At 51.4% G+C, this 12,533-nt stretch overlaps 1 protein-coding gene across 2 annotated transcripts; it reads left to right on the forward strand.

The window, feature by feature from the left end:
- Positions 1-882: 882 nt before the first annotated feature.
- On the forward strand, positions 883-9,117 carry FAM3D (FAM3 metabolism regulating signaling molecule D). Of its 2 annotated transcripts, XM_053953421.1 has the most exons (11): positions 883-909; positions 3,815-3,872; positions 4,599-4,661; positions 5,408-5,515; positions 5,842-5,862; positions 6,344-6,467; positions 6,711-6,769; positions 7,145-7,195; positions 8,195-8,279; positions 8,422-8,548; positions 8,750-9,117. In XM_053953421.1, the coding sequence occupies exons 3-11, from the start codon at positions 4,649-4,651 to the stop codon at positions 8,837-8,839; spliced, it is 678 nt and encodes a 225-aa protein (XP_053809396.1). In that variant the 5' UTR covers positions 883-909; positions 3,815-3,872; positions 4,599-4,648; the 3' UTR covers positions 8,840-9,117. The 2 variants fall into 2 exon arrangements, with proteins under 2 accessions (XP_053809396.1, XP_053809397.1); XM_053953422.1 differs by lacking the exon at positions 883-909 and having other exon boundaries at positions 3,808-3,872.
- Positions 9,118-12,533: the final 3,416 nt, after the last annotated feature.

Genomic DNA, 12,533 nt, shown 5'->3' on the forward strand with positions numbered 1-12,533 from the left:
TCTGCTCCAGCCCTGTGCAAGCTGCAGTCCCAAAGGCAGCGCTGTCACTGCCAGCCCCACAACTTCTCCACTGGTCCTTGGATGAAAATTGCTTTAAAAGCTCCAAGAGAAGCCGTTTAGTTCTTCTAGTGGTAAGAATATAAAAGTAAAAGGAAAGAAGGAATGGGAATGCTTTTGTTCTTGGATGCCAGGTAAATGAGGTTCAACTTTGGAAAAAATAGAGAGCTCCTAGTGCTAACTTCAGGAGTGATTTCTTCCTTCAGAACCATAATAATAACAATGATAAATGATTAAAAAGAAAACAGCCTAAATCTGTACCTTGAGTTAACTCAGGACTCCTTTTGAGTTCAGGACTATTGATGGATAAATACATGCTTATTTGGAAAAGGAACCTCCAGCTTCCTGTAAATAGAAGGCAGAGAAGCAAGACTCAGGGCCAGCCCACACACAGGCAGCACAGCTGGGGGGAAATCCTGACAGATCAGGTTATTCTGGTTTTACCCCACTTTGGGGAACACCACTTCATGCCCACCTGTTCCCATTGCAGCACCCGTGTCAGCCCAATGCGCTGCTTTGGTGAAAGAGCAGAAAGTCAGGCTGCTGCCCTCCCTGGGAGAGGTTTCCCAAAAAGGCAAGGGCCAAAGTGAAGAAAAGCTCCGAAGGAAGCGCTGGTGGCCACAGCAAGGAGCGTGTTGTCCCTCCCGCGGGAGCGCTGCGGCCGCTGTGCCCCGCGGGCTGTGCCCAGCCCCGCACCAGGCAGGAGATAAGGCTTGGGGAGGTGCCACGAGTCACACAGGGCTGGGCAGGCTGGGCAGGCTGCGCAGGCTGCCGAGCACATGGAGCCTCAGCTTCCCGGGATGTCGCAGCGCCCGCGGAGAGGGACGGCACGGCCCTGAGGGACCCCGAGCGGTACGTGTCCCATCCCCGGCCGGCGTCTTCTAGAGCATGACTGAAATGATGTGTTCCTGCAGCGCTTTCCTTCTGACTTACTGGCAGGTTTGGGTGTTGCCTGGGGAAGGTTTTAACTGTTCTTCCTTTTCGTAAGAGAAGGGGAGAGGAGGTGAAGGGGAAGCCCCAGGCGCTGGCATCCGTTCCGTGGGGCACAGCTGTGCTGGTGTCATGGGCTGAGCTAATGAACTCCCTGTGTCAACGGGGAGCTGCGATGTGCTGGAATCAGCTCTGTCATGTGGGGGCCAGATCATCACGGCCATGGATGAATTTGCAGGGTGTGCACTCTGCAAAGTGTGGGGCTCATCCAAGGTCAAGCTGCTGCTCAGGATATCATCTGTTTTCTCTTGCACTGCTGAAAGGGTTGGTGCTGCCCACACAGCACCAGTAGGGACAGAATTATTTCCTTTAAAAAACTGATGGCATCATGGAATTTTCAGAAACCAGGCTAGATGGAAGGGTAGGAGGACACAAGGTACCAAGTGCTTTCTGGTAGAAAGCAGCAAACACTGGTCAACAGCCCAGATAACTGTGGGTTTGTGCCAGGGCCAGTTTTGCCATAAGATGCCCTCTCCAGCCATTTGGTGGATGCAGAAGCTGGCCAAGCATTTTTTATGGCCAAGCTGGCCAAGCAAGAAAATTTATAAGCTCTCTAGCAAACAGCACCCTCCTATTGAGCAACTCAGCAAAATTTAATCAGACTGATTCCTTTTGAGACTGAAAATGTCACTGTAGCATCCTCCATTCTCCTGTGGAGATAAACCCTGAAGACAGGGTGGATGTGCACCCACCCTGCCAGTCCCTCCTCTGCACCCTGCATTCAGTTGTGCAGGAAAACCCTGGCTTTTTTTTGGATGGGTGACTCAGTGGCTGTGGGCACCTGTCAGTCACCCTTTTTGGAGTTCCACTCTGCGCCAAAATGGTTTTGTTCACAGTCAGGGACCTGTTGGGAGGGAGAGGGACATGTGGGGCTCAAAAGCAGGAAAAAAAAAAGGGGGGGGGGGAAGGCAGAAGTTTGTGGGGAAGAGAAGTAAAGTTTTCCTGCAGCACTGAGGGGAACAGGAACATTGATCTGGTGCATCCTGGAAGGACTCCCTGGGAGGGCAGGGATCTGTCTGCTCCTCCAGCAGTGACTCAGCTCCGCCAAGCGGCACTTCAGGCCAGAGCAGCCTTGGGTGGAGCTTTTGCTTTACAACACCGTGAGCCGCTTCAGCAGTGTTTGTCCAAGAACTTTCTTGTTCCTGGAGTGTTTTTTTAAGCAAACAACTTTGAGGTTTATTAGACAAATAACTCTGTTTAACACCTATAACAATTCCTTCTTTTCTCCCTCTCCTGCCAGCAGCTCTCTGGCCGATGCCAGAGCACAGGTGCCTTTTATTCTGGCACAACTCTAGAAAGAAAAAAAAACAAAAACATATCAATGCAAACAATTAAAAAACAATATAATAGAAATCCCAGGACAGGGCCACTCTCTTGTAATGTAATCAGGTTCTAGGAATTTCAGCACCCAGGGACTCCACCCAATAAATTTTATCTGGGATTAAGGTGAAGATAAATAGCCCAAAGAAATATATGGCTTCCCTAAAGCACTGGCATTTATTGGTTTATTTTTCCATTTCTCTTCCTCTGCAATGAAATCAATATGTGCAAATAATAAAAACACAACTTTGGTGAAGGAGAGGACTGTGCAATGGGCCCCAGTGAGGCCAGCGTTCACTGTTAGGACTGGGGACCAAACAGGGAAGGTTTTAGGGTGGAGTTCTGTTCCACTCACTGTGTTCAAATCACACACCCAGGTCTGAATCTTCACCAGATCCAGGCTCTGCTCATAGCACTTGTGGGGAAGAGAAGCTCCCAAGGCAAACCAATAGCAATTTTGAAGTCTTCACAACTTGCCAAGGGGGATTGTGAGAACTGGCCCCATTTTTCCACCCCATCATCAGATCAGGCACTGGGATGGGGAGCCAGAAATGGGAAGAGGGTCCCTGTCTTTATAAGCTTCATGCTGAAAGGAGCAAAAGGGAAGAGCCTCGTGCTGCTCCTCCAGATCCAGCCACAGGCAATGTTTTTCCTCTAAAATCTTTAAACTGTCCTTTTTCAGGTCTGTGAATCTTATACCAGCTCAGTGAAATGGGCTTGCTTCTGCCAACTCTGACACAAGCTTTAAAATCCATTTCAGAGTAACTGTGCTGAGGGCTGGGGTGTGGGGAAGGGCTTTGGGCATCACAGACCCCCCTGCCACCTCCCGTGGGGACAGATTCCTGCTCACAGCCAACCTTCCTCTGAGAGGAATAGCTGCAGAGAGAGGGGAGATGCTGATGGGAAGCTGTGCTCTGCTGATACACGAACAAAAACACATTGTCTTGGTACATGGGGAGACAAAAATCCCTCCCAAGGCTTCCCCTAAAATGCAGGTGGGCCAGTCTCCCATGGGAAGCTGGCAGCTCCGTGCTGGAGCAGCTTTGGCAGACTGTCCTTGCTGCAGTGTCACAGCAGGCGTGGGGACAGCAGAGGGGTCTCACAGGGAGAAGTGCCAGGCTCCAGAAACATCAGCTGAAACTGATGTTCCATCCAGCCCAGGGCTGCCCCGCGGCCAGGGTCAATAACACAGCGAGCCCTGGGAGGGGACCCACAGCAGGGCTGGGCAGGAGGAAAAGCTCTTCTCTCTTTCCTCATGACGCAGCAGCCTGAAATCAACATTCAGCCCAGCCCTGCTACAGCCCGCTGCTCCTTATTTACCCTTCAAACAGGAAAAGCAACTCTCAACACAGCTCGTTTACAAATTTTCTGTCAAACATTACTGCTTTAGTTGACATTAGGCTCGTGAACTCTCAGCACCCATCTCACAAGTGACAATTCGCCGCAGGGCTCCAGCGTGCTTGCCAGGACAGAGGTTCAACAGACTGCAGCCCCGAATTTCAAAGGTAGGAGTGGTCCCAGCCCCTGGGGGAGCCCAGCGTGTGGGGTGGCAGTGCCTGTCCCATCAGTCAGGGTGACAGAGGGCAGCAGATGGACTCTCCTGGGTAGGAAATAGTTCATGCTCCAAATTACAACCACTGCCTGTCCACGGGGTGAAGACACGCCAGGATTTGGCCAGGTGAAAATATTTCTGAGTTTAAGTCAGGTGTCCACAAAGCTGGCTGCGCTCCTCAGCACAGTGGTGCTGCCCTTCCTCCCTTCTCCTTTGGATTTTAAGGAAGACAAGCTTGTTCCCAGAGATTCCCCTGACTGGGCAAAGCCAGATGACAGCTTGTCCTCGGAGAGCATTTTGCAATGCCTAATATTTGAAATCTACCTTGCATCATCCCAGAAGAAAATGCAGCAGAGCTGCGATTGAAAGTGTCCACCTCGTTGCTATCAGCAGCACAGAAAAGGCTGGTCCATGACCAAGAGCAGGCCAGGAACGAGGAGCACATGGGGCAGCAGACAGGGAGGGTTCTGAGGCTCCAGAGGGAAGTGAGCTCGGGCAGTGCAGCCTGCTCCAGGACTTAATCAGGGTGGGACCTTCTGCGTGGTAAGAATTTGTATATCTTTGATGACGTCCTCACTATTGCAAATGTGACTGAAGATAGCAATTATCTTCTCATCTAGAATCTGCCTGGCTTTGGTGGCTTACAGGCACTCTTTAAGGCATTGCCTTCTTTCCTCAGGGTGACCTGCAACTGTCAGTCCTTCCCAGCTGTGCTCTCTGCCCACCACCATGCGGGTAACAAGTAAGGAGAGACAGATATTTACTTTTCTCTCTCTGTTTTTCACTGGTTCTTTATGCCTCCTTCTCATCTACATGATGCCTTCCAAGCCCAGCAACCCTGCCCTTCCCCTGCCAGGGACATGGGAAAGGGCCTTTGTATAAGCATCAGGTTTTTACAAGATTTGTGTCGATTTCAGCCTGTTGTATTTTTCCCAGTGAAACCTTCTGTGACTGGGAAGAGATGGCTATTGAGACGTTCCTGGTTCCATAAGAGCCATTCAGCTGAAATAAAAGTACATTTTTCTGCTCTCTTTCCATGCAGGACTGGAACGTTTTGCTCTGATGAGCGCTGCTTTAAAGCCAAATGCCAATCACAGTTGTATCAGCAGCTGCTCGGCTGTAGCTAGTGACTAATTGGGGGATAGCAGCCTTCCCAGCACTGGGAACATAAGAAATATTTGGATTTACATAGCTTTCTGAGTAATTATCAGATTTACTTTAACATAGAGAGAAATATGAATAGTGCCTCCCAGCAGAGCACTAATGCCTATCTGAGCATCACCACGTACTCTGGAGATGGTAATTAAGAGATCAGAATCCATCTGGGGGGTGAGGGATTGTCAGCTGCCTTCCCGCACCATGCAAGCACTGGCTGTCACCCTGTCCTGGTAACCTGGGGACACAAATCCCGGTAAACCAGAGGGATGATCCGGTGCCCGCCCCGTGCTGCAGCTGCTGCTCTCAGCCCGCCCCTCTCCCCCCCTGCAGGTGTGATCCGGTCCGTGGTGCTGCTCGTCACCCTGCTGGGCTCCTGGTTCCTCGTGCAGACGTACTTCCAGCACAGCTGGAAAGCCATCAGCCTGCGCAGCTGGCTCGGTGAGGCACCAAGGGCTCCAGAGGGATCCGGAGGGAGGGTGGGAGAGGTTCCATTGCGAGCCAGCCCCCAGAGCTGGGTATAGCTGCCCTGACCACTTGTAATTGCGGTCTCTGGCCGAGGCTTTAGCCACCAGCTCTGACCACTAGGGCAGGACGGGACAGTGTGGTGTGGTGGGAAGCTGCACTGGAGTGGGTGGGTTCAGGAATGCCTGCAACCATGGGAAGCAGTTTTAGAGAGCTGAGCAGGTGCCTGAACAGCTGCTCCTGGCTTGGGGAAGAGCCAGCAGCTCTCCAGGGTGTCTAATCCTCCTGCTTGATACCCACAGGTGCCACAAAGAAGCCCAGCAGTGAGTATTGCTCTCGACTTCATCACACAACTCCACTACAGGCTTCAGGGGGATGGTGGAAGCCTGGGATCTCCTTCAAGAGCCCCTTCCCTGAGGAAAAAATCCCCTCTCCCAAACACGGGGGATTTTGCTACTGCACACAGCAGTGGGGTCTTTGGCAGGCCCCTGCCTTGGCCAAGAATGGGGAAACTCTGGGCAGAAAAGCCCCAAGGGTCTTGCCTCGGACACCAGCTCCGAATGCTCCTGGCACACACCATGTGTCACACCTGGAGCAGCACCTGGCCTTGGCACCATAAACCTCAAACAAGAAGCTGGTCCCAGCCCCAGGACAAGCCTCCTTCATGGAAGAAGCTGTTCCAAGTGTTGCCCCCTTAGTGGGCCACTGTATCCCTGCCCAGCCCCGCTCAGCCCCTCAGGAACACGGCCAGTGTCTCCCCATGGGGACAAAGCCAGGACTTTCAGCTCCACTCCTCCCTCACAGGTGAGAGGCTGCCCCGGCACAAGTGCGGGAACCAGAAGAGCTGCCCCCAGAATTATTTTGCCTTCAAGATCATCAGTGGTGCTGCAAATGTGGTGGGACCCTCCATCTGCTTTGAAGATTTGGTGTAAGCAGCACATGGCAGGGACAAGGCAGCCGTGGCTGGCCTGGCCTCCAAGAGGGCAAGTTTGGCCTCTGCCAAGCACATCAATGGCCATCACAGTGTATTTTTGGTTAAAAAAAAAAAATTATATTTCTTTGCTACCACTTCTGGTTATTTTGCCATCTACAGCCACTTCACCCCACCACCTGGCATCAGCATCTCCAGAGCATCCCTGCACTCACTGGTGCTCTCTGCTTTCCTTTCCAGCCTCATGAGCAGCGTGAAAAACAACATTGGCAGAGGCCTGAACATTGCACTGGTGAATGGTGAGTCAGACAGGCACTGACCCCCTTCTCCCCACTGCCAGGGGTCCTTCCTTCCCCAGGAAAGCACAGGCCACTGAAAACCCCATCCCAGGCACTGTGGCTGAGCCAAAAGCACATCCATGTGGTGTTGCATGGGGAGCACAGCCACAGTTATGGCTGCAAGCACTGCCAGTGAGAAGGGAACCAACCCACCTGGGCTGTGCACAACCAGCTCCACAAACTCCTCCAAGCAGCACAGTGACCATCGCAGCAGTTACAACACACTGAGGGAAGAGCAAAGCATTTTGCAAGGAGCCCCAGGCTCATGGCCAGGCAAAGCCCAGAGCCACCCCAGTGCAAACTCACTGTGCTCTGTTTTCAATTTTAACCTTTCAGGAACAACTGGGCAGCTCCTGAAAACCGATGCCTTCGACATGTACTCTGGAGGTAAGCACAGTCACTCCGCTCCTTGGTGCTTCCAGCCAGGGCTCACACCAGCCCTGCTGGCTGCTTCAGCTGCTTCTCTGCCATGTATTTAATGGTAAAGTCAAGTGGGCTTTGACCAGACTTCCCAGTCTGGATGGTAAAAGCCCAACTTTCCCTGAGGCCATCAAGCATGGATTCCTCACAATGCTTCCACATCCAAGATTGGCTTCTCACTCCTTTTACAAGCATGTAATAGCCTGGAAAACATGATTTCACTAACCTGAATAAACCAAGGCATTTGAGACTTGAGAAATGTACTTTCTGAGCTCAGGTAGTTACACTAATCCTGATAGTTTGCAACCTGTAACTCAGTTTTTGCATACTGGTGGTGGCTGAGCAGCTGCTCATTCCCCTGTCTTTTGCAGCAGGATAAATGAAGGAGCTCAGGGAGACCTGGCCCCCTCAATCATTCCTTGGGTTTGCAACCTACTCTTGGTAACTCTGGAGTTTTAAGGAGATTTAATCTCAATATAATGAGATTTCCAAATTCGCGAGCGAGCTGCTCGGTGGGAGAGGCACTGGGAAGAAGGCAGCAGTCAGCTCATGTGCCGCTAGATGGGGCATTGGATTCAAGCATCCCACAGATGCAGGATGAGGAGTAATTCCCCCAATACAGCCAGAAGCACGATGGCAGGGAAAGCATCTCTGTGGCCAGGCAGGTTCATTTCTTGTGTTAGGAGGTAAATTCACACAACTGGATTTCAGAGTTAGCAAGCAAAGCTTAGGAGGAATTTCCGCCCTGCAGTTGTTCCAAAAGGAGAACATCAGTCCTGTGCACCGCAGGAGAGCCCAGGTGGGAACGCAGGATGGGGAATGCATCATTTGGGAGCCCACCATTCGCCCAAATCCTGGCTAGCACCAGCACAGCCAGGTTATTTTCCACCAAACCAGAGGAGGCTCCCCCGTGCAGAAGTACCTACTAAATCCCTTTTTTCTCTCCCTAATGCTCTTCTCTCCCAGACATTACCAAGCTGCAAACCTTCCTCCAGGGGATCAAGCGTGGCACCCTTGTGCTGACAGCAAGCTACGATGATGCTGCCACAAAGTGAGTTTGCCCATGGAAGCAACACCAGGCTCCCCCAAAACACACAACAGGGGGAGCTGGACATGTTGCTGACACCAACAGAGAGGGTAAAAGAGGGGACACCCACCTGGCACCGCAGTGACACCTTCTGACCCTCTTTCAGGATGAATGACAAAGTACGGGCATATTTCAGAGAGCTGGGCAGCAGCCACGTGGGCAACCTGCGCTTCCGGGACAACTGGGTCTTCTTGGGAGCAAAAGGGCTGATGAACAAGAGCCCCTTTGAAAAGGTACAGGGCCCTCCCCTGCCATGAGCTCTGCAGGCTCCACCCTCTCGATAGCACCTCCCGAGCTACATTTCACCCACCTGTCTGCAGAAGACAAGGACCAGTGGCATTATCCCCCACACCAAACCAAGCTGCAGCTTTTGCCAACTTGCCAGCTTGCACTGTTCCAACCTCCTTATTCATCTCTCTCTCTTTTTCCTGCAGCACATTAAAAATGATGAAGAGACAAATAAATACGAGGGCTGGCCTGAGCTGCTGGAGATGGAGGGCTGTGCCCCCAGGAAGATGGACTAGCATCAAACTGCAGCCTGCCATGGAGGGCAGCTTCACCAGTCACAGAGGGACACCAGCCCCGTCGTGGGGACTGCAGCCTCTCTGCTGCCAGCCCAGCAGCTGCTGCCTGCTCATGAGAACTGGCTGTTTCACAGCAGGAACTGTGCAGGGCTTGGAGAAGAGCTGTACAAGTGCCTGCAGAGCTGAGCAGACACATGGCAGACTGCAGCCAAGCCATCCTCATCTATGGGTCAATTTGGGGTATTTTATTTTTCTATCTTTTAACTAAAAACTTTGTAGAAGGTTTTGTAAATTTCTTAAATGAGATTTCTAATTACAAAACACTACCTTCTCCCTTCCATTTTCAAGCATAATCAACACTTTCTCCCACAGGCACAGCATGCCAGGTCCTCTGCCACCAGTCGAGCATCACCATCACCCATCCCACAGCCCTGCACACAGGAGCTCCCCCTCCCCACATGGCACTGGGTAAAGTCATCACTGGGGATGCTCAGACTTTGGTGGTTTCCCCTTGGAGCTCTTGCCAATGTTCTACAGTCTTCTACAGCCACAATAAGGCCAGAAGTCCACAGGGATAGCATGCAGCAATGTAGGTTAATATTTGCAGACCAGAGTATCATTCCTGGGTGTTACAAACTGGTTTAAACCCAGAAGAGCAAAGAAAACTAACTCTCTGTGTATAAAACAGAAAGAACTTTGAAGGTTCAAAATATTCCCAAAAACGAGATATAAAACAAACAAGATTAAATGTTGATGCCAAAAAAAATGATATATTTTGATTTAATAGAAAGAGTGGCAAAGAGAAAGAAAGTGAAAAGTAGGGAATAGTTTGAAAATGCTAGGGTTACTTTTAAAAGCACAAGATAGGTCACCACCTCACTGTGCTACCTTGGCTGCTGCTGAGATAGGGTGGAGGGAGCAGAGCAGGTTTTGCCCTGTTTTTTCTGCTGTTTGAAGTGTCTTCTCTGCCCTCCCTGATCTCAGGAGCAGTTTGGCTGGGATGCAGCCCCCCATCCTCGGGATGCAGGAGCCATGCCCAGTCTCTGCAGCCAAACCTTGGTCCGCCCATGGTGCTCTCTCCCTGCCACAGGACACAGGAGCAGGGTAGGGGTTCCACAACTCACTCCTGACTTTGGTCCAGGGCTGCAGGATCAGGGTTCCTCCCCAAGCAGACAGCATCGGCTCCCGGAGGCCTCAGGGTGTCCCACAGCAGGCGATGCTGGTGAGGGGGGGTAGGAAAGGCAAAGGTCAGGGATTCTGCCCCTCGCTTTCCCCTCCACATTTTGCAAGTTTTGCCTTCCTTTTTATGGGCCTCAAGGCCAGCTACTCACAGTCCATCCCACCTGTAGTTTTCAGGTGTTCAAGAGTGATATGATAAGCAGACATAATGACAGAGCACTTTTTGAAGCCATTCTCTTATTATCAGGTTCTTACAGTGGCTTAAATCCAAGTTAAATCCTCTGTGGCACATCCCCATCAAAGGTCAGGATGATGCCAGGGTTGTGCCAACCTTGCTTTGACCTGAGGGAGGGAGGGAGGGAGGGAGGGAGGGAGGGATGGATGGATGGATGGATGGATGGATGGATGGATGGATGGATGGATGGATGGATGGATGGATGGATGGATGGATGTGCAGGTTTCTTGGGTAGCTGAAGTTGTGCAGCACAACCAATAGGTGGGAGCCTTTTACCGGTAGAGCCGGAGCCAGCATCGCTCTGGAGCGCTGGGCTGGCACCCACTGGGGTCAGCCACACGCCGGGAGCTGCAGCCCAGCCTGGGCCAGCCGGCACCACGGGGAGAGGAAAGATCCCTGCCCGAAGGCGAGCAGGAAAGCCCCACAGTGCTCCTAGAGCAGTCCCCACGCTGAGCAGGTGCTAGGGAGCATCTGCCCCCTGCTCCTGTCCAGATGGATCAGCCAAGCACGGTCTGTTCCCAGCCCCTCCCTGAGCCCCGGCACTGCTGGGGTCAGATGAGCTGCACGGGTGATGGCTGGGCTTATCTGTCATCAGAGACAGGGCTGAATTTGCATCATGTACAGACTTTAATTTCCGATGATTGTATCTGGTTTTTCCCCATTCTCTGAAGCAGACCAGCAGTTTTGCAAAACATGAGGATGGAGCGTTTCTCCTGGAGCATTTGGAGGTGCACAGGATAACAGACTGTCCTGCACAGCCTTCTCTGCTTCCAACAGCCCCTGCACAGCTCCTAGCAGGCAATTCACAGGGTTATGGGAGCTCTCAGGTCACCCCAGGGGAGCAGCACAGGCAGGATAAGGCCAGGAAAGGACACAGCCTGTCCTGTGCTAGCCACCAGCAGAATGAAAACCTGAATCCAAAACTCAACACCACCAATCTATCGGTTTTCCCTAAACAAGGAAAAATCCCCACATAAACAGTGCAACACCTGTAAGGACTTCCAAAGGCAGAAATGAAATAAAACCCCGAAACAGCCGTCACAGAGGAATCCCCGAAGAGGTGTAGTATTTTATCCCAGCTTATCCTCCCATACTCTTAGCACACACCTGATGGCACTGAGGGAAACCTCTGCCATAAATCGATCCCTAAATCTGCTGCAACAACAGCGGTTAATCCCAAGCGCTGAATCATCCCTACCCGTGGCACAGCAAGAAATAACACAACGAGCAGACACAACAGCCCTGTGAGCTGCCAGCATAAATATGCCAACTATTTTAAGCCCCTCAAAGGATCTAGATTCACTCATAAACCAAACTGAAAACAGCCCAAGAGCTGTAAAGGTGGCTCCACAGGGTAAACCAGAGCACAGCATCAACTACAGCCCCAAAAACAACCAGCCTCATTCAGCCGCAGGAAACTCTTCCTACCCCTTGCAACGCACATTAGAAATCTGGTTTAAAGCCAAAATAAAGGAAATTTATGTTTCAGCATGCTACAGGCAGTTAAAACTAGCTCTGGATCCATCACAGAACAGTTACTAAGGTACATCACTATTTTCAAGAAATAGGAAGAGCTAAAAATGCAATTCCTGTGCAGGGACCTTCAGTAGCAGCCAGTGCTTTGAAGAGCCATTCCTGCCAAAGTCCCTGTGTCCTGATAAATAAATCAGAGTTTTTTAAATATCCAGACACTGAGAGGCAAGGAATAAATATGAATTCGTTAGTCAAACTGAACTTGCTAATTTCTTTAAAAGGATCTGAAAAGGACAGTGGGTGCAGGGACAGCAATCTCCAAATGAGGTTTTGCAGTGCTGTGGCATTTTGAAAGCTGTATTACTGCAGGGACAGGCACCTACCTGGCTGCTCTGCACTGTGCTGCATCCCCAGAGTCTTCACCAAACACAAGCCTGAGCCGCCCAGACTCCCAGGATGCAGCTTCAGGTAACCTGGGCTCACCTGGGGTCACAGGAGGCACCAAGGCTGCAGCAGCAAACAAGCAGCCTGGGCTGTTTGTGGGAGCAAAGTTTGCAAAATCCAGTGCTGCAACAGGAGCCAAGAGCCAGGATGCAGAGAGGCAGCAGAGGGATGATCATCCTTTATTTTTGGGGGTCCATTTGGGCAAAGCACCAAAAAGGAGTATCTAGGAAAGATGCCACAGGCAAGGACCTGCGGGTGCCGGGCCGCAGCTGGGCGAATCCGCATCCTGTGACATCTTGCCCTGTCAAGTGCAATTACTGTAATCTTCCACAGCCTCTCAAAATACGGATCCCGGCTTAGAAA

Source organism: Vidua chalybeata, chromosome 12 (assembly GCF_026979565.1).
Source record: "Vidua chalybeata isolate OUT-0048 chromosome 12, bVidCha1 merged haplotype, whole genome shotgun sequence".
Taxonomy (NCBI): domain Eukaryota; kingdom Metazoa; phylum Chordata; class Aves; order Passeriformes; family Viduidae; genus Vidua; species Vidua chalybeata.